This window comes from Carassius gibelio, chromosome B3 (assembly GCF_023724105.1).
Source record: "Carassius gibelio isolate Cgi1373 ecotype wild population from Czech Republic chromosome B3, carGib1.2-hapl.c, whole genome shotgun sequence".
Taxonomy (NCBI): Eukaryota; Metazoa; Chordata; class Actinopteri; order Cypriniformes; family Cyprinidae; genus Carassius; species Carassius gibelio.
Window position 1 is genome coordinate 52141813 of NC_068398.1, and position 21848 is coordinate 52163660.

A 21848-nucleotide genomic window follows, 5' to 3' on the forward strand; every position below is an offset into this window, starting at 1 on the left:
TGATAAGGACATGTGACAGGTCTTGCACTGTAATTTGTTGAGTTGATTTACTGTATTTTAATTGTTCCTCTGCTCATAGAGAATTGTGCAATATGTAATATTGCCAGCTATTGGTTGAAATGGGTACTGCAACTATACTTTTAGCACATATTTTAGAGTAGAATTACTGGCTACCGCATTATTATTTACAGAAACAGCTATGTAAACATAAAATGTTTCCTAAATATCTTCAAACATATGTTATTTTTTTGGATTAGGAAGAGTCAAAAACGGTCATACAGCACCTTTAACATAACAAATTGAGGTTCTGCAGACAGAGACTTAACATTTTTCATTGTTTTATCATTGTCTTAATTTAGGTTTTATTTTTGAGATTACACTAGGTTTAAACACACATTCAACACTTCTCTTCAGTTTGTAAACAGCTTTCTGTATCTATTTTATTGTACTTGAAACCAAAGCTGTATGAGTGGCACATTTTGACATGTGGTTGATGATTAATATTAATTTGTTTTTTAAGTTGGGTCAAATGAGATACTTGAAAGTATGAAATAAATTTTAATTAAAGAATTAATCCAAACAACAGTATTATTATAGGATTTTATTATTATCAAATACATTGTTTTGCATGCTGAATTATCTTTAAAGTGCTGTCTACAATGACAATTGTAAAGATATGTTAATGGATTATTCTGTGCTTGTACTTTTATGTATAGATAGTATATGTATAAGATTTTCTGTAGTATACACAAGTATCATGATATTTTACAAAGTACATTTTTAATCAATAGCATAAAATGATGTCTATTTGATCATTTATCAGTAAAACTACAATGAAAAGAGTAACTGTAATTGTACATAGTGTGTGGGTATACAGTATATGAAGCAATCTTGTAACCCAAGGCAAATATCTGAGAAATAAAGAAATGTTATAAAGTTAAAACATATGATTTACTGAAGTATATGTTAACTGTAATTTATTTTGCTCCCTCTGCTGAAAGTGGAACTAAAAATTAGAATTGCTTTAGTTATGCTTACATTATTAAATCGATGTCCCCTGTAAACTGGTAAAACATTTCAAAGCATCGAAGGAATTGTGTGCTGTTTCATAAGATCTGTACACAAATCTGTTAAATAAAGCTTGTTTACATTGCATAACACTAACATTTAGAGATATGAAAACGAAAAAAAAAATTAGTAGTATCTTTATCACAAGCTGTTTATTCAACAACAAGGGTAATGAGAAGGGCTCTTTCAATGGGAAGTTAACTTGATAATGAAAGTTCAAAACTGAACGTTATCTTTAAAGACTTTCATACTCATCTGGAATGTCACATATGTCAAAATCCAGCTGTCATTCAACTGTTTTCAAAAAGTGCACATAATTAAAGGTATGTAATTGCAGTCAAGACCATCAAATATTATTGAAAATAGTGACAGTGTGTACTTTTTAACAATTGCTAAAACAAAGTTAATTCAACCAAAGTCAATGGCCAAGTGCCAAACTAAAGGGAACATTAATCACCATAAAGGTAACAGACTTCAGCATCCTATATACATGTACCATATGAAAGAAATAAAGCCAAACTGGTTTGCAAAAAAGTGAATATGGTAATTGTGTTTTTGCAGTTGTTTAATTATCATCTGGTGATATACTGTTTTCATCTAAGTCTTGTGTGGCTGTAAGTAGTTAATGTGTTTCTGCTCACCTCTTCACTTTAGTTTTTTTTTCACTGCGTGTCCCTTTAAATGCTAATGATCTCTGCTTACCACACCATCTCTTCCATGGGATGAAAATTTCTTTGAAATGGAAATGAGAATTGTTAACTAGCACATTATTAGGAAAGGTGATTTGGGGCCTGCCAAAAATATGTCACACTGCCAAGTATCAGAGAAAGGCTTGATCTAGGAAACATTTATGGGGTTTTAACCCCTTTGTGGTTATTGTCATTTCACTTTAACGGCATGTTAAACATCACTCTCTTACTTGATCTGGAGAAACTGTGCATGAGTTGAAAGTTTAAAGACTCTAGCTCCAATATTTGACCACTGTTTTGATAACACATTGTTGCAGTGACAGTAATTTAGTAATTTATATCAGGAATGCAAAATAATAAATATGTATGAGTCATTTTTAGAATACAAATTCACCAAGCATTCATTGATTTGTCCGTGTCTTGTCCATCACAACTGTGCATCATATCCCGCCCCATCCCATCCTGTGATGCACTTCTTGTACACTTCTGTGTGGATATCTGACCACAACAACACAGAGAAAACTGTGTTCTGTAGATTTGGGGCATTTTTATAACAATATTTAAAATGTACATCTGAAGTGCTAAATTGTGCAACGATATAAAAGGCTATAAATAGCATATTTTTACAAAAGTAAATTACCAAATTCCACAAGATCACAAAAGGAAGTTATTATAAACACTCGATCAGGGTTTAAAGTGAGTTTTGAGTAAAAGTGTATTAATAATTTCATAAATTGTCTTATGTAGCTTGATACTAATGTTAGCTGTAATGCAGCGACATAGCGGGTGTGGTTCTTAATAATGCATTTTGTCATTATGATTTAAGTAAGGTCATTAGAAAATGTTTTGTTGTATTTTATATAAAGGCTTTTGATAATAGTTGGGCATATGTATACTAGGATTGAAGCAATGTGGCTTGGTAAACCTTGTAATGCCAGAATAAAGGCTAATAATGGGTGAATAAATCAAAAGAATAATGCTAAAAGAACAATGTGGTTAATGTCTCATACTTGGCGGAGGTATGAAAGGTTCATCGAGTGACAACAATAGAATCATAAATGGGAAAGTTTTCCGGTCCAGATATGAGATAATCACACACTGGAGAGCTTAGGGGTCATAAATCAATTTTATAAGCCTTTTATCAGTCTTCTCTAAAAACACACATAACTTGGTCTTATGCTGTGTTCACACCAAACGCGAATAGAGCGTCAAATTCGCGTCTACCGCGTCTAGTTTGCCGCTTGACCATTTTGAGATCATTCGCGCGAGTAATTCGCTTCATTCGCACGTGGAATTAACTTCACAACAGACGCGAATTCGCGTCATGGGGGGGCTTCTGCCAGCTGAGTTCACGCAGCATTTTCAACCGCCATTTTTATTTGGATAATTTTCAAAATATTACTGTTACTGTGACATGAAATGTAGTTTTAAAAGTATTTCAGGCGAGAATGTAGTTGTTTTAAACTCAGATATGCGGATTATTTATAATGACAGTGTCTATTTAAAAAAATGTGTTTCGCCGATCTCGGAGATGAGCTCAATGCGACCAGCGGGAGCCTCGGCTCGGCTAGACCTTCTGACATTTGCCGCTGGCTTTGATGTCTCTTTAGTGGTTCAAAATAAAATATAATTCGTTTGGGGTAAAATGAAACGTTTCTTATCAATTGGCCTTTATTCAATTTATCTATTAATATGTTTTTTATATACATATATGTCCTTTTTATTCCTGTCTCTATAGAAATATGAACCTTTGTCATATAGCTCCGGTTGACTGCTCACTGACAACATCAGTCGTTCCTCCTTGTTGAATGAGTGGAGAAGGGTATTCCTGCACAACCGGAGGCTGCAGGAACATTCTGTTGAATGAGTGACTCCTAGCAGGCTCCTGATTGGTTAACGCGGCGCGAATTGACGCCAAAGTTGAAATTTTTCAACTCGGGCGGCATACGCGAATTCGCGTCAAACGCTAAATGCACAAAAAGCACCTTTGCGCTTAACGCGCGTTTCGCGCGAACTAGACGCCTCATTCGCGTCTTCCGCGCCGCACTTAACGCCCCATTCGCGCCGCGAGACCTCCAGACGCAACATTGAAATCATTCGCGCCAGACGCTCTATTCGCGTTTGGTGTGAACACAGCATTAGAAAATGTTTCATAAAATTCACAGTTTGTGAGATTATGTTCTGAAATATCAAAATGAAGCATTAGTAGACGTTTGGCTGTTTGTTTTGTTTTGTTTTCATGTTTGTGAGCTTATATGTCTCTATTATCATGACAGTCTGATTAATTCTGATTCTTGAAAAGTAATCTTTGAATTGTCAGCTTTTTGAACATATGTTGATTATCTATCTAGTATGAAAGACTCATGAGCAGCAAACTTTTAATTTTGGGTATGTCATTTGTGTCTCCACATTGAAAATGGGGGGTGACCAAAAAGGGTTAAAAAAAACACTGCTTGGATTTTTATCATTGGATGGACTTGCACACACACTGCCAACACACATGTAGGATATAAGAGCGAATCAGAAAAATCAAAGAAATTCCACAGAAAGGCTCAAGACACAGGATGTTGTAAATCACTTTCTAGCACCAACTAATCTGAAGCAAGAACAACAAACAAACTCTTTCAGACAACAGCTTTCAATATTAAACTAAAGAACCTGCATTGACAATTTCCAAATCAGAAAGGAGATTGTCAAATTTGGGGCAAGTTAGCTGGATTAATGGTCAAAGACATTACATATCATGGCCATCACATGAGGAAGATCATTAGTAGAAACTGCTTTGGGTGGTTTCCTCCACCTAGAAGAAAAGAACCAGACTGAGATTCCTTCTAGAACTTTTGACCTTATGTTCCTCACAAAGCACAACCTCATGTTCACAGAACGACAGAGAGACTGTCTTTTACACATCTAGATGAAACTAAAGCCATCTTAACTTTATGTTAAATTTTATTATATGTCTTTTATACATTCCCTTATTGTTTAATTGTATCTACATTTTATATTGATCTTGATTTTTAATGTTAATATTCTCTGTATGCACCGGGGTTCTGAGAGTAACACAATTCTGATTCTCTGTATGTATGTACTGTACATGTGGAAGAATTGACAATGAAGCAGACTTGACTTGACTTGACCCTATCCATAACCGCTTCCCTGTCCCACGCCCTGTCCATAACTGCTTCCATGTCCCACGCCTGGCCCTACCCACTTCGCTGTCCACCTCCGCTTCCATGTCCATAACTGCTTCCCTGTCCCACACTCTGTCCATAACAACATCCCTGGCACATACCCTGTCCATAAGCGCTTATACACTCCAGGTCCACAACTGCTTCCCTGTCCCACGCCCTGTCCATAACAACTTCTCAGTCCCACGCCCTGTCCAAAACCGCTTCCCTGTCCCTTGCCCTGTCCATAAACTGCTTCCTTTGGGGAAGTTGCGGCCTAGTGGTTAGAGAGTTTTGACTCCTAACTCTAGGGTTGGGGGTTCTAGTCTCCGGCAATACCACGACTGAGGTGCACATGAGCAAGGCATCGAACCCCCTAATGCTCCCCAGGTGCCACAGCATAAATGGCTGCCCACTGCTTCGGGTGTGTTCACGGTGTGTGTGTTCACTGCTGTGTGTGTGCACTTTGGATAGGTTAAATGCAGAGCACGAATTCTGAGTATGGGTAACCATACTTGGCTGAATGTCACTTCACTCACTCCTTGTCCCACACCCTTACCATAACCGCTTCCATATCCCTCGTCCTGTCCATAACCACTTCCCTGTCCCACGCCCTGTCCACAAACACTTCCTTGTCCCACGCCCTGTCCATAACCGCTTCCCTGTCCATAATGGCTTTCCTGGCCCACACCCTGTCCATAACCACTTCCCTGTCCCATGCCCTGTCCATAAACCACTTCACTGTCCCACGCCCTGTCCATAAACCACTTCACTGCCCCACGCCATGTCCATAACCACTTCCCTGTCCCACACCCTGTCCATAACTGCTTCCATGTCCCATGCCATATCCACAACCGTTTCCTTGGCCCACGCCGCCTCCCTGACGCTGTCTGCTTCCCAGTCCATAATGGCTTTCCTGACCCATGCCCTGTCCATAACTGCTTTCCTGACCCACACCCTGCCCATAAACCACTTCTCTGTCTAACACCCTGTCCACAAATATTTCCCTGTCCATAACCGTTTCCCTGTCCCAATCTCTGTTCATAACCACTTCCCTGGAACACACCCTGTCCATAACCGCTTCCCTGGCCCAAGCCCTGTACATAACCACTTCCCTGTCCATAATGGATTTCCTGACCCACAGCCTGTCCTTAACCACTTCTTTGTCCCGGGCCTTGTCCATTACCATTTCCCTGGCCCATGCATCTTCCCTGGCCCTGTCCCCTTCCCTGTCCATAACCACTTCTCTGTCCCACGCTCTGTCCATAACCACTTCCCTGGCCCACACCCTGTCCATAACTGCTTCCTTATCCCACGCTCTGTCCATGAACACTTCCTTGTCCCACACCCTGTCCATAACCACTTCCCTATCCTATGCCTTGTCCATAAACTGCTTCACTGTCCCACGGCCTGTCCATAACCACTTCCCTGTCCCACGCCCTGTCCATAACTGCTTCCATGTCCCACGCCTGGCCCTGTCCACCTCCGCTTCCATGTCCATAACTGCTTCCTTGTCCCACCTCTGTCCATAACAACTTGCCTGGCCCATACCCTGTCCATAACCGCTTCCTTGGCCCACTCCCTGTCCATAACTGCTTCCCTGTCCCACGCCATGTCCATAACCACTTCTCTGTCCCACGCCCTATTAAAAACCGCTTCCCTGTCCCTTGCCCTGTCCATAAACTGAGAGTTTGACTCCTAACCCTAGAGTTGTGGGTTCTAGTCTCCGGCATACCATGACTGAGGTGCACTTGAGCAAGGCACCGTACCCCCAAATGCTCCCCAGGTGCAGCAGCATAAATGGCTGCCCACTGCTTCGGGTGTGTTCACGGTGTGTGTGTTCACTGCTGTGTGTGTGCACTTTGGATGGGTTAAATGCAGAGCACAAATTCTGAGTATGGGTAACCATACTTGGCTGAATGTCACTTCACTCACTCCTTGTCCCACACCCTTACCATAACCGCTTCCATATCCCTCATCCTGTCCATAATCACTTCCCTGTCCCACACCCTGACCATAACCGCTTCCATATCCCATACCCTGTCCATAACCACTTCCCTATCCCACGCCCTGTCCATAACTGCTTCCCTGTCCCACGCCCTGTCCACAAACACTTCCTTGTCCCACGCCGTCCATAACCGCTTCCCTGTCCATAAGGGCTTTCCTGGCCCACACCCTGTCCATAACCACTTCCCTGTCCCACACCCTGTCCATAACTGCTTCCCTGTCCTACACCCTGTCCATAAACACTTCCTTGTCCCACGCCCTGTCCATAACCGCTTCCCTGTCTATAATGGCTTTCCTGGCCCACACCCTGTCCATTACCACTTCCCTGTCCCATGCCCTGTCCATAAACTGCTTCACTGTCCCACGCCCTGTCCATAACCACTTCCCTGGCCCACACCCTGTCCATAACTGCTTCCTTATCCCACGCTCTGTCCATGAACACTTCCTTGTCCCACACCCTGTCCATAACCACTTCCCTATCCTATGCCTTGTCCATAAACTGCTTCACTGTCCCACGGCCTGTCCATAACCACTTCCCTGTCCCACGCCCTGTCCATAACTGCTTCCATGTCCCACGCCTGGCCCTTTCCACCTCCGCTTCCATGTCCATAACTGCTTCCTTGTCCCACCTCTGTCCATAACAACTTCCCTGGCCCATACCCTGTCCATAACCGCTTCCTTGGCCCACTCCCTGTCCATAACTGCTTCCCTGTCCCACGCCATGTCCATAACCACTTCTCTGTCCCACGCCCTATTAAAAACCGCTTCCCTGTCCCTTGCCCTGTCCATAAACTGAGAGTTTGACTCCTAACCCTAGAGTTGTGGGTTCTAGTCTCCGGCATACCATGACTGAGGTGCACTTGAGCAAGGCACCGTACCCCCAAATGCTCCCCAGGTGCAGCAGCATAAATGGCTGCCCACTGCTTCGGGTGTGTTCACGGTGTGTGTGTTCACTGCTGTGTGTGTGCACTTTGGATGGGTTAAATGCAGAGCACAAATTCTGAGTATGGGTAACCATACTTGGCTGAATGTCACTTCACTCACTCCTTGTCCCACACCCTTACCATAACCGCTTCCATATCCCTCATCCTGTCCATAATCACTTCCCTGTCCCACGCCCTGACCATAACCGCTTCCATATCCCATACCCTGTCCATAACCACTTCCCTATCCCAAGCCCTGTCCATAACTGCTTCCCTGTCCCACGCCCTGTCCACAAACACTTCCTTGTCCCACGCCCTGTCCATAACCGCTTCCCTGTCCATAAGGGCTTTCCTGGCCCACACCCTGTCCATAACCACTTCCCTGTCCCACACCCTGTCCATAACTGCTACCCTGTCCTACACCCTGTCCATAAACACTTCCTTGTCCCACGCCCTGTCCATAACCGCTTCCCTGTCTATAATGGCTTTCCTGGCCCACACCCTGTCCATTACCACTTCCCTGTCCCATGCCCTGTCCATAAACTGCTTCACTGTCCCACGCCCTGTCCATAACCACTTCCCTGTCCCATGCCCTGTCCATAACCGCTTCCATATCCCACGCCTTGTCCATAACCGCTTCCATGTTCCACGCCCAGTCCATAACCACTTCCCTGTCCCACGCCCTGTCCACAAACACTTCCTTGTCCCACGCCATGTCCATAACCGCTTCCCTGTCCATAATGGCTTTCCTGGCCCACACCCTGTCCGTAACCACTTCCCTGTCCCTTGCCCTGTCCATAAACTGCTTCCTTTGGGGAAGTTGAGGCCTAGTGGTTAGAGAGTTTGACTCCTAACTCTAGGGTTGTGGGTTCTAGTCTCCGGCAATACCACGACTGAGGTGCACTTGAGCAAGGCACCGAACCCCCAAATGCTCCCCAGGTGCCGCAGCATAAATGGCTGCCCACTGCTTCGGGTGTGTTCACGGTGTGTGTGTTCACTGCTGTGTGTGTGCACTTTGGATGTGTTAAATGCAGAGCACGAATTCCGGGTATGGGTAACCATACTTGGCTGAATGTCACTTCACTCACTCCTTGTCCCTCGTCATGTCCATAACCACTTCCATATCCCACACCTTGTCCATAACCGCTTCCCTGTCCATACCTGCTTCCCTGGCACACGCCCTGTCCATAACCGCTTCCCTGGCCCATGCCCTGTCCATAACCAATTCTCTGGCCCATGCTGCTTCCCTGCCCCTCTCCGCTTCCCATCCACGCCCTGTCCATAACTTGTCCATAACTGGTTCCCTTACCCATGCCCTGTACTTAACTGCTTCCCTGTCCATGCCCTGTCCATAACGGCTTACCTGGCCAACGCCCTGTCTATAACCACTTTAATGTCCCACGACCTGTCCACAGCTGCTTCCCTGTCCATGCCCTGTCCATAACGGCTTACCTGGCCAACGCCCTGTCTATAACCACTTTAATGTCCCACGACCTGTCCACAGCTGCTTCCCTGTCCATGCCCTGTCCATAACGCTATGAGAAGATGTCAATTACCGGTGTGCACTGTTTTTTTAGCGGTTAATTTATTATTATTTTAAAATGATAACAAGATATTTAATATCTAAAACCACAAAGTATTAATATAAATATAATATAATAAAAAAGTATTAATATAAGTATAATATAAATATTAACAATTTACTATAATTAAGGCCAAAATTATTAACCCTTTAGGCACCAGGGTTTTTTGGAAAAAATCCTTTATTTTGACATCAAGATTTCAAAATACAAAAGCTTGTGACTTGAAATGACTTAAAGATCTACTTTGAATTAGAAAAATGTTGGGCATGACCCAAAGTTTATGTGGGGTGTAAATATACTCATCTAATTAGCATTTTATGATGTCATCAGGCCCAATCAGATATCTTGGTGACACAGTTTATAGTTCTTAAGAGTATGGTACCTCTCACTGCATGGCACAGCGCAGCTACTCCACACTGTCTGTCGGCGGAAAATAATGGATGGATTAATAAAATGTCCTCACGTTTAAACTCAAGTTCTCCCATTATAATCAACATTATAATCAATTCCCATTACAATCAGCAATCAACATCAGAAGTGCACATGATGTAAAATAGAGCTTCATTAATTGAAAAAGATCAGTCAGCTGAGACAAGAACTAAAATCCCTGAGACGTCAGTTCAAGATGGCCAAGGAAGAAGAAAGGACTGCCTTGTCAGAACTCACAAACATCATAAGGAAGAGACTCATCTCACTGAGGAGAGCGGAACGGCACCGAAGGAAGGGCAAGGAAAGGGCTCGGAAACAATGCTTTCATTGGCAATCCCTTCAGCTTTATCAAGAAACTACTGGGCCAGAAGCAAAGTGGCCACCTCGCTTGCCTGGTAGAGGAGATCGACAACCATCTCCACGCCACTTTTAGTGACACCTTGAGGGACCATGACCTTGAACCTTGCAGGGATTTGGGGGCGCCACCTGAACCAGGGATCCAATTCGACAGTGCTGAACCCACGCTGAAAGAGGTGGAAGAAGCCGTTAGAGCGGCAAGATCCAGCTCCGCTCCCGGTCCCAGCAGGGTCCCCTATAAGGTCTACAAGCAGTGCCCGCAGCTCCTCAGACGTCTCTGGAAGATCCTGAAGATCAATGGAGGTACGCTGAGGGAGTCTGGATTCCGAAGGAGGAGGGCTCTTGCAACATTGATCAGTTTCGCATCATCTCGCTGCTCAGTGTTGAAAGCAAGATTTTTTTCAAAATCGTGTCCCAACGTCTGTCAGACTTCCTCCTGAAGAACACCTACATTGACACCTCAGTCCAGAAGGGAGGAGTCCCAGGAGTACCTGGATGTCTGGAGCACACAGGGGTGGTGACACAGCTGATCCGGGAGGCTAAGGAGAGCAAAGGAGATCTGGCAACTCTCTGGCTTGACCTGGCCAATGCCTACGGGTCTATCCCACACAAGCTCGTTGAAACCGCACTGGTAAGACACCATGTTCCTGTCAAGATCCGCAACCTCATCATGGACTATTACTACAACTTCAGCGCACGAGTCTCTTCAGGCCAAGTAACATCCTCATGGCATCAACTTGAAAAGGGGATAATCACTGGCTGCACAATCTCTGTATCTCTCTTCTCACTGGCCATGAACATGATTGTCAAGTCGGCCGAGGTGGAATGCAGAGGGCCCAAGTCAAAATCTGGGACCCGTCAGCCCTCCATAAGAGCCTTCGTGGACGACTTAACAGTGATGACAACATCTGTTCCAGGGTGCAGGTGGCTTCTCCAGGGGCTTGAACGGCTCATCTCCTGGGCAAGGATGAGCTTCAAGCCTGCCAAGTCCAGGTCTCTGGTCCTAAGGAAGGGTAAAGTGTCCGACCGTTTCCGCTTTGCCCTGGGAGAGACCATGATTCTATCAGTGACTGAAAAACCAGTCAAGAGCTTGGGGAAGTTCTTTGATAGCTCCCTGAAGGACTCAGCTGCCATAAAACAAACCAAGTGCGACCTGACTACCTGGCTCACTGCGATTGACAGATGTGGTCTCCCCGGAAAATTCTAAACCTGGATCTACCAGCACGGAGTCTTGCCAAGAATACTCTGGCCCCTGTTAGTCTACGAGGTACCAACATCAACAGTCGAGGTTCTAGAGAAGTCTATCAGCCAGTTCCTCAGAAAATGGCTGGGGCTCCCTCGGTCCTTGAGCAGCATTGCCCTTTACGGCCATTCCACCAAGTTGCATCTTCCTTTGAGTGGACTATCAGAGGAGTTCAAAGTCACCCGCTCCAGAGAGGTATTGATGTACAGGGACTCCAAAGACACAAAAGTCGCAGCAGCAGGAATCCTCGTGAAGACCGGGAGAAAGTGGCAGGCGCAAGAAGCCGTCACTAAAGCTGAGGCACGACTAAGGCACAAAACGCTGGTGGGCTCTGTGGCAATGGGACGAGCAGGTCTTGGTTGTTTTCCCAAGCCACGTTATGATCTGGCTCATGGAAAAGAGAGGCGCAAACTGATTCAGGACGAGATACGAGCAGAGGTGGAGGAAGAACGCTACACCAAAATGGCCAGCATGTCCAAACAAGGAGCGTGGACCAGGTGGGAACATGCAGATCCACGCAGAATAACCTGGGCAGAGCTCTGGAAAGCAGAGCCATTTCGGATCAAGTTTCTTGTCCAATCCGTCTATGACGTCCTCCCAAGCCCAGCTAACCTGCACACCTGGGGCCTGGCAGACACTCCTGAGTGCAAGCTGTGCAAGAAGAGGGGCACACTGGAGCACATTTTGAGCAGCTGCTCAAAGGGGAAGGGTGGTACCGCTGGCGCCACGACCAGGTGCTAAAGGCTTTGGCGGACTCCATCTGCACAGCGATCCAGCTCAGCAAGACCCAGGCAGCCCCCAAACAAACAATCACCTTCATTAGAGCTGGGCAGAAGGAACAATTCCACCGGCCTAGCTCTACGGGGGGGCTCCTCTCCACTGTTCGTGATTGGCAGCTTCAGGTTGACCTTGGAAGACAGCTTAAGTTCCCAGGCAACATCACAGCCACTTCTCTCCGCCCAGACATGGTGCTAACATCTGAGTCTACCAAGCAACTGGTTATCCTGGAACTAACTGTCCCCTGGGAAGACCGTATTGAAGAGGTCCATGAGCGTAAGAGGGCTAAGTACGCAGGGCTCAGCTCGGAGTGCCGGAACAACGGCTGGAAAACTCGCTGCGAGCCAGTCGAGGTCGGGTGCCGAGGCTTCGCTGGCCACTCACTGATGCGAACCCTCAAACTCCTTGGAGTGAAAGGACTGCAATTGAAAAAAGCCACCACAAACATCTTAGAGGCCGCAGAGAGGGCTTCTCGGTGGCTGTGGATCCGTAGGGGGGATCCGTGGAGCAACCTGCTACTTGGACACAAGCCGGGGACTGATCACCCCCGGTTGGGTCGCCCGGGTGAGGGTGTATGAAGATTAAATACCCGAAACACCCTATGACCCCGGGTTTTTCACTGATGACGTGTCCAAGTAGCACCAGAAGGTGTATTCAAACTTAAAACTTCAGCAATTTTAAAGGGAGTCTTCTTGACTTGCTTTCATTTAATTTAAGTAAAACCAAAAAAATTAAAATTGCAGAGGCATTTAAATGCTGGACTGTGTATTCTTTTAAATATCAGAGTGCAAGATTTGTGTGGGGCGCATAATGCTGAGTATGGCACGCAGCATTTATTCTTACTTGTCTACATATATTTTCTTATGAATCTTTTCTTTTTGGTTTTATGTTGTAGCTATCATTGCATGTAAAAATTATTAACTTTGCTATGCATAATGCAAAATGTGAAACTGCAATCTTAATGACAGTCTGTAGGATTTTGTAATTATTTGTATAATAATATCTAACTTAACCTTGCCTTGTATCTTTATTATTTAATGTAAAATCGATTTATTTAAACAATCAAAATCAACAAACTGGAGCTGCATCAGCCGTTAGATCATTTTAAGTCAAATAGCCTTTAATTTAAATTGTAATTAAATTCATGCATTTAGCAGACACTTTTATCCAAAGCGACTTACAGTACATTCAGGCTAACATTTTTTGTCTTGCATGTGTTCCCTGGGAATCGAACCCACAACTAATTTACATAATTTACAGGTTATAACTGCATCTCGGTTGTAGACTTGTAAGATTTATTTTTAATGCGGATCCCATACTGTAACCTAAAATAAATGTGCTCTATTACCATTCATATTGAAGTGTTAGTGCTGAAAATTATTAATGTGCATGCAAGACAGGGAAGCACCCTAGCGATCTTTTTTTTTTTCTTATAATGATATCGCTATAAATTGGGGTGCCTTACATACACGAGATATATATCTACAGAAAGCTTGAAATGTCTACTTTTAAACTAATTAATTCAAAATGAAACATCTATTTTCATAGATGTATATTTTTTCAGATGTCTGGACTAGAAAAATATAAAGAGATGGTTCAATATATTGGTAATGAATACATTCTGTGAAAATGTAGATTTCAGGTTTTGACTTCAAATGTCATGTCAATAACACTTGAATTGCCCAATAATGAAATTAAATATAATTTGGCCTACATTATGTCTTGGGACAGTTTCTTATTACTGCAATATATACATTTTCATTTTTATTGCCAAAACGACTGCAGCGTTGACACATACAATTAAAATAGAAAATAGTACAAAGTAGCATATTGTCACAAACCAAGACGAAGGCAGAGGGTTAAGTGCAAGTGAACAGTTTATTTACAAGTGGATATGTGTGACAAGGTATTGTTCAATCATTGCAAGGATCACTCCCAGGGCCCTGGAGATTAACACACAGAAACTCAGCATAAGAATGTCACTGGAGATCGTTGTGGGGATATCTGAGAACATAGAAGAAACAGGATAGTAGAAAGAGGTCAAGCACCAGTTCAGGGTAGTGAGTGATAGACCGGACACCGGAGTACTGGCGAGATGGTGGCTTTATCCTGGTGAATGATTGCTGAGTGCAGGTGATAATGTAATTGTTGTTTTACCTCATCATTTCATCTCCATTTACAAACCCGCGGTAGTTTCACAAACAACTTTAACACGCAACTGACTTGCAGTTAACGCTATGGCCCTGTGGCTGCGGCAGTAGGCATTTTGGTTGTCCACCAATGTATCTCAATGCATGATTTCAAAGGGTTATTTTTCCCTCAAATTATAATTTGGTCATATTTACTCACTCTCACTCTCATGTCTTTCCCAACTTACTTGCTTCTGTTTCAGTTCCCATCGACTTGGATTTGTGCTGATCAAATATGCAAATGTAGTCAACAAGAACTGAAACTCTTTTCTTACCGACATTTGATCACCAAAGTTGATCACCCTCCACCAAGAGGGCAATGAGGTGGGTGCCATGGCACGGGTGTTCTGGTCCCTGGCCGAGGGCATGGGCTATAATGAAGCGGCCCTTAAAGACACTTTCAATATTGGGCTGGATGACCTGGTTCCTCAGATCGAGATGAATCAGTTGGACGCCTATAATTTCTGGGAATTTGTTTTTTACTTACGTCATCGATCTCCGTGGAATACCCCAGCCACACCTGTCTCTTCCGGTGGGATGGCCGATTCTAGACCGGGGTCTACAGACAGGAGGACCGCCAGCCCAGTGCCACAGCACAAGATGGCCGCCAGCCCAGCGTCACGACGCAAGATGGCCGCCAGCCCAGCGCCACAGCACAAGATGGCCGCCAGCCCAGCGCCACTGCCCAAAATGGCCACCGGTCCAGAGTCATGGCACAAGATGGCTGCTTGTCCAGCGCCTCTGCACAGAATGACAGCCACAGTTGACCCTCCAGAGTCGAGTCAGGTTCCCGTTGACCCTCCAGAGTCGAGTCAGGTTCCCGTTGACCCTCCAGAGTTGAGGCAGGTTCCCATTGACACTCCAGAATCGAGTCAGGTTCCCGTTGACCTTCCAGAGTCAGGGCTAGTCACCGTTGACCCTCCGGAGTCAGGGCTAGTCACCGTTGACCCTCCAGAGTCAGGGCTAGTCACCGTTGACCCTCCGGAGTCAGGGCTAGTCACCGTTAACCCTCCAGAGTCAAGTCAAGTCCCCATTGACATGCCAGAGTCAGGTCAAGTCACCGTTGATACTCATGAGTTAAGCACTACCACAGTTAGACCTCAGGAGTCAAGTCACTGGTGATCTTCAAGGACAGAGTCAAGTCACTGGTGATCTTCAAGGACAGAGTCAAATCACTGGTGATCTTCAAGGACAGAGTCAAGTCACAGGGATTCTTCATGGGAGAATTCAAGTCACCATTGATCTTCATTTGCAAAATCAAGTCACCAATGATCTTCATGAACAAAGGCAAGTCACCATTGATCTTCATGAACAAATGCAAGTCACCAATGATCTTCATGAACAAATGCAAGTCACAAATAATCTTCATGAGCAGAGTCAAGTCAGCATTGATCTTCTGGAATCCAGTATAAACACCATGGGATTACCAGAGTCTCGTCACTTCTCTGTGGAACTACCAGAGCCTCCCCACGTTTCTGCTGTACTACTAGAGCCTCTCCTCGGCTCGGCTGATCTACCAGAGCCTCTCCTCGCCTCTGCGGAACTTCCAGAGCCTCGTCACGTCTCAGTTGAACTCTCTGAGTGCCCAAATGATCCTGTTGTGGCCACGGAGGCTACCCTTAACTTGTTCATGTTCTCTGTTTCAGACTTGCCTAACCAGACTTGCTCTCCTGTTTATTCGACCACACCGATGTGGTGGTCTTCTGCGCCGCCCTGGGGGGCTTCTGTCTCGACCACACGGATGTGGTGGTCTTCTGTGCCGCCCTGGGGGGCTTCTGTCTCGACCACATGGATGTGGTGGTCTTCTGCTCCGCCCTGGTGGGCATCACGTTATGTCCTTCCTGGACTTGTGTTTTTGTGGTTGTTTTGTTTTGCTCTTCTGTCTGTTTTTCCATCTATGGACCTAGCCCTCCGTCCCTCCCCCTGATCCTCCGCCGGTCCACCTCCCTCCTGGGTTTCTTGTCTGTGTCTTTCTTTCTGTTTCCCTCTAAGGACCTGGCCCTCCGTCCCTCCCCCTGATCCTCTGCCGGTCCACCTCCCTCCTGGACTCCTTGTTTTTGTGTGACACTTCTCTTGTCTCTGTTTCCCCATTTTACCTGGTCCTCTTGTCTCTGTTTCCCCATTTTACCTGGTCCTCTTGTCTCTTTTTCCCCCATTTTACATGGCCCTCCGTCCCTCCCCCTGGTCCTCCGCCGCTTCACCTCCCTCCTGGTCTCTTTGTGTCTTTGGTCTCCCCTTGGGTTCGGGTGGAGCATCTGGCAGCTGCTCCGTGGAGGAGGGGGTAATGTCACGCTGTCTAGTCTCTGTTTCCCTGGGTGTCCACTAGTGGGCTCACTTCCCCTTAGGCACTTCACCGTAGGCACTACTAATTCCCACTAGCCTTGTCCCTTCATCACAGTAATTGCACTCCTGCTAATTGCACCAGGTGCCTTCACTTAATTGTCATTAGCCTCCCTATATTTACCAGTCCTTTCCTGTTCTCTGTATGGAGTCCTTAACTTTCATGATCCCAGTGTTCTCGTCCTCCGAGATTCCTCGTCTTCCTGTTCCCTTTCCTGTCCCTTCCCTGTTTGTTTTATTTTGGATTGTTCTCTGGTTTTGACCCGGCTTGTTGGATTATTCTTTGGATTACCCCTCAATAAACATATCTGCATTTGGATCGCTCTCTCCCTGTGTCTTACTGGATCGCGATCATTACAGAAACACACCCCTGGTCAGTATTGAAAATTAAATTTTTTATTTTATGCAAAATGTGACACCCGCTGAGTTATTAGGTCATGTTTTCTCCCTTTTTTTCCAAACCACGACAAATGCCAGTCTCCTTTCTTTGCACAATACATTATAACTAAAAAAATGCTACGGCAGTTGATTTTTCCTATTGGATGTTGCGGTGGCAAGTGACGTAAGCGGTGGCAGGTGACGTAAGCAGTTTCCAGATCACCACGCCCCTTGGTACGAGCTACCATGCCCTTGGCAGTATAAAACCATCTTGTTCCGTCAAAATCACTGTAGTGAGTCAGGAGTTGGAATCGATCAGGATAGACTATTATAGCATCTGTTTAGCATATCAATTATAGAGTTATTTAGATCTTCAAGTTAGCGTAGATTTATTTGTATTTAGTACAGTGGTCAGGATGGTACGTAGGTGTGTTGCTGGTTGTGACAGCACTGCTGGACTGCATAGTTTTCCAGCAGACTTTAAAATTAGGCGCCAGTGGTTGCATGCACTTGGCCTGGAAGACCGTGAGTTCCCGCCTAGAGCTGGAGAGTGCAAACTGCATTTTACACGGGATTGCTTCTCCAATGCAATGGAAGTGGAAATGGGCTTCTTCACACAGCTCGTGCTAAAAAAAGCGACGCGATGCGGGAGTTAAGACCGCCGTTTGAGCCAGTTGCTCTAATTGATATGAACAGACACCTCGACATCCTCCACTTCAGGTGAAGTAGGGGGACAAAAGACATCCTCTACTTCAAATGATCGCTCTGTTGCAAAACTAATTGCGTCATTACAGTCACTCCTCCATTTTAGCGTCTCTGACAGCAGCTGTCAAACAATCCGTCACTGCGGGTCTCAGGTTCACACCGCACTCGCTCAGCTCCACCCTCGGTTCGTCCCCTCTATCTCTGCTGTGATCTGTCCACTTTTCAGCATTTTTCAAACATTGTCAGTGGGTGGAGTCAGGCTCTGACCAGGGGTTTAGTTTTTTAATTTCTTTTGAATAATATAGCACATAATTCATATTATATAAACAATACTGCACACCTATTAAATGTGTCTAATCTAAAATAAGGTGTAGAGAAAATATAAGCACAGGCTCATAGGCTTGACATTTATCTTGCTTAAATTAATTCCAAGAAACGCACATAACTTCATAAGGGCTAAACTTTCATCTGTGAATATTACATATTTTAACTAGCCTACATTGTTTTTATTTTATTTTCCCCGACTGCAGACGTCAAATATAACATATCGGTGAGGCAAAGCTGACAGCTATTTGAGAAAATGTGCTTTGATGCGCTTGTTTGATAACTTTAAAGCACCACTAAGCAGTCAAAAGCTGCAAATGCACTTTGCAGATGCTGTGGCGGCAGTACTTGCGGTGGCAGAAACTACATTTTGGTTGGCCACCTACTGTACTATACTACTGCTAGTCAACTTCGCGAACACATCCCAGAAGGCATATGACCAAACTTCAACATTGAAATATGGTTGAAATATGGTTGAAATAAGGTCAGTTGTTGTTTAAATGTTGAAATAATGTTTAATGCTAAATGGCTGAAAAAGGTTTACAAAAACACTTATAAATCAACGTTGGTTTATTTTTTAACAGATCTACATTGAATAATTGTAATTATCTTTAACAACATACAAAATAAATTTCTGCCTTTTAAATAATTATTACAATCTTTATGAAAAAATGTGAAATTGACTTTATTATTATTATATTAGCATTTTACAATATTTGGATCATGAAACCTATTATAAAATTGAAAGGTACATTAAAATACAATGTTATCATCATTAACAATACATTTAAATACATTTGGCAATGTTACCATGCTGAAACAGTTCATATTGGTTGTTGTAAGTTACTGCTTTGATCAGGATTGGTTAATCTGTCTGTCATCCAGGAAACTGTGGGCCTGTTAGGGTTATGTTTAGTTTTTGTCCTGTTTTGTTTCCAGTTCAGCTGTTCCCTGTTGACCTAGTTTTACTTTAACTCCTAATTGTCATTTCATTCACCTGTGCTTGATTAATTAACTCATTAGTTCTTTTGTTTGCTTTTCTTCAAATACTCTCAGATCTCCCTTACCTCTGATTTCCACTGCACATGTCTGTGGCGCATTATGGCACTGATGAAGTTTTGTTGCATCCTCCACGCGGTGCCAACTCACACTAGAAGCGAATCAGAAGCACAGTGGTAGGATTTGCGATACCACATGATTTGCCCGTCCAACACTACAGTCTATGGTCCAACGTTGTTTTTCCTGATTTTTGTGCTCCAACATGGTTGGCTAAATGTTAATGTTTTATCTGGCTTAATTCTGTTTATTCCACTCTTACAACTGCAATTGAACCACACCATGTGCTCTTTTTATTTTGTATTTATTTATTTTTTTTTTGTAAAAAGGATCTGTGGTGTCATCATAATGTGAGGTTTTCAACTTTGAGGATTAACCTCTTGTCATCCATTTCTGGCCTCCTAGCATGAATATAGTAACTTGAAATACGATTGGGAGTCTACACCATGTGTTTATTCTGAAAATGACATGATTTGTTGACTTCTATTTTGTATTTGCTGTGTGGTTTGGATGCAGCATTTGTCAAAAATGGACTAGGCACCTATCTTTAGCGAAGCTGCGCAGCACGTCTGGTGTAAACAAGCATTGACTAGAGTGGCTGCAATCAGCTCTGGTAGTCGTAATGAGTCACAGATGTGTACAATGGAAATCTGTGGTTAGTATTCGTCTGTTTACAGTCATGTCTAGTTGCTCTTTAATTTATCTGCTTCCTGGTTATTCTCCTAATTTGAGGCTGGAATTAAAATGTATTGTGCTGAATTACTCCTGTTTTGCTATTGCAGGGGTTTTTAATATTCACATAATGCAGAAAACAAAACCTCAAAAGAAATGATCACGGTTCTAAAAATTTTGGACCTGATTCAACATGTGGATGGACCCACCCACAAAGGTGGACACACTCTGGATCTAATCATCAGTAGGGGTCTAAACATTTCATCCATTTATGACCGAACGCGTACCAGCAAGACCGGAATCGGCCTAACCTACAGAAATAATTAGGCTATTGATCTAATTTTGGTTGTCGACTATGCCATCTAGGGACTTGCACCCTAAAAATATATTACAAGCCACCAGCTTTTAGGTACTCAAAACACAGGTTTGTTATCAGCAAATAACTGGACAAAGTCATGGGTTCTAAAAAAAAAAAAAACACTTTACTCAACCTACTGCAAGTGCATTATAAAAATCACCCCTCAGAGGAGCAGTACACAGTACTAAATTGTAACTGGACACACAAAAGGGTTTCTGCAGGGTTTAATCAGTCAAATTTAAGACTTTTTAAGACCTTTTTATGATTATTAGGATTTGAATTTAAGAACTGCACGAATTACGATAAGTAACTTCAGTCATTAAAATTCCTTAAAGTCTTTTTTAATATTGACTTTCATTGAAAGTAACAAGTTTTATTATTTAAAGATTTATTCTATTATTTCTTAAGATTAAGAAACTGAAGCCTTCGCCTTCTTTTTCTTGAGTATCAAGAACACAGGAACACTTAACAATTGTAACCTTGTAAAGTAACATTGTAAATTAACAATTATTTTATGGCATTACTTTCCAAAATAACAAGTGTTATTGGTGTTTGGTCACTGTATTCAACACCCACAGGGAGGGCCGTAGCTGGGGTTTGCGGGGCCTCACTGAAGGTTACCAGTGGGCCCTCTTTGAAATTGTTTAATTTGAATGTTCGTTCATTTTTCAATTTATTTTTTCTATTTACACAATCTTTAAGTTTTTTTCAAGTTTGTAGGTGTCCAGGTACAGAAACCGAATTATCAAATGTAAAATAGCAATGGATAGTCTTCAATGTAAAAATTAAATATACAATCAAACCAAAATTTATTCAGACACCATGAACATTTCTCACATTATTACAGTTTATTTGCTATTACTTCTAAAATGGTTATAAAATATGACAAGAATTTAGAGTTAAACTCTGTCAGAACAAATTCGTCTTGATAATGTTATAACTTTGATAGAAATGTACGTAATCAACCAAAACTACAGACAACTGTTATGACAATATTTACACAACTACCAATACTTTGTTGACCAATTACCAAGCAATGCTTCATTTTGTTCAGACTGTGGTGTGAAAAGGTTGCATTAGCAATTCTTTTTTATATTATATATAAAACATTTCTATCTATTTCACTAGTAGTTCACTGTATGAAGATTATTTGGGTATAATATGTCACAGTTTGCTTATACTCACTTACATAAATGTATTAGTGTCCTGTACCTACCAGTAAAATATGTAGATCAAAAATTATATCTCGAGTCTGGATAATTTTTGGTTTGACTGTGCATAAATTCTTGTTAAAACTACAAATTAATGCAGTCAAGAGCAGTGAGTGATTTTTCTTTCATTTTCTTGGATTACAGTTTTTCTCGATTGCTTAAACACATTTGCCCACTCTGACATCACATTTTCAAAACAGTTAACACACAGGATAAAACTGAAGCTCAATGGCCAAAATGACTCATTTTGTTAGCAAAATGCTTTAACACTCACAAAACATGCAACATAAGCAAATACTTCCATCAAACACCACAACTTGTGGTCAAATTAATTTATTCTTTCAATCAATCTTTACACAATGGACAACAAAA

General features: G+C 43.3%; 4 protein-coding genes across 5 annotated transcripts in view; 2 read left to right on the forward strand and 2 right to left on the reverse strand.

The window, feature by feature from the left end:
* Positions 1 to 21848, forward strand: part of LOC127951901 (patched domain-containing protein 3) — a 126378-nt gene that overhangs the window by 73297 nt on the left and 31233 nt on the right. The window lies entirely within an intron of this gene.
* The window catches only part of LOC127951902 (patched domain-containing protein 3-like), a 126378-nt gene that overhangs the window by 73297 nt on the left and 31233 nt on the right, over positions 1 to 21848 (forward strand). The window lies entirely within an intron of this gene.
* Positions 4896 to 5685, reverse strand: LOC127953095 (keratin-associated protein 6-2-like). The gene is made up of 2 exons (XM_052551988.1): positions 5464 to 5685; positions 4896 to 5183 (listed from the first exon to the last, which is right to left on the reverse strand). Exons 1-2 carry the CDS (start codon positions 5683 to 5685, stop codon positions 4896 to 4898), a joined length of 510 nt encoding a protein of 169 aa, XP_052407948.1.
* On the reverse strand, positions 8403 to 9167 carry LOC127953096 (keratin-associated protein 6-2-like). Its single transcript, XM_052551990.1, has 2 exons — positions 8943 to 9167; positions 8403 to 8663 (listed from the first exon to the last, which is right to left on the reverse strand). Exons 1-2 carry the CDS (start codon positions 9165 to 9167, stop codon positions 8403 to 8405), a joined length of 486 nt encoding a protein of 161 aa, XP_052407950.1.

What these genes read in the sequence shown, in the direction of transcription:
- LOC127953095 (XM_052551988.1), bottom strand. Translation starts at nt 5,685, where the DNA reads ATGGACAGGGCGTGGGACAGTGAAGTGGTTTATGGACAGGGCATGGGA. An exon ending in GTAAGGGTGTGGGACAAGGA is followed by an intron (nt 5,184 to 5,463) that starts GTGAGTGAAGTG and finishes ACTTCCCCAAAG; the next exon opens with GAAGCAGTTTATGGACAGGG.
- LOC127953096 (XM_052551990.1), bottom strand. Translation starts at nt 9,167, where the DNA reads ATGGGTAAGGGAACCAGTTATGGACAAGTTATGGACAGGGCGTGGATG. An exon ending in GACATGACGAGGGACAAGGA is followed by an intron (nt 8,664 to 8,942) that starts GTGAGTGAAGTG and finishes ACTTCCCCAAAG; the next exon opens with GAAGCAGTTTATGGACAGGG.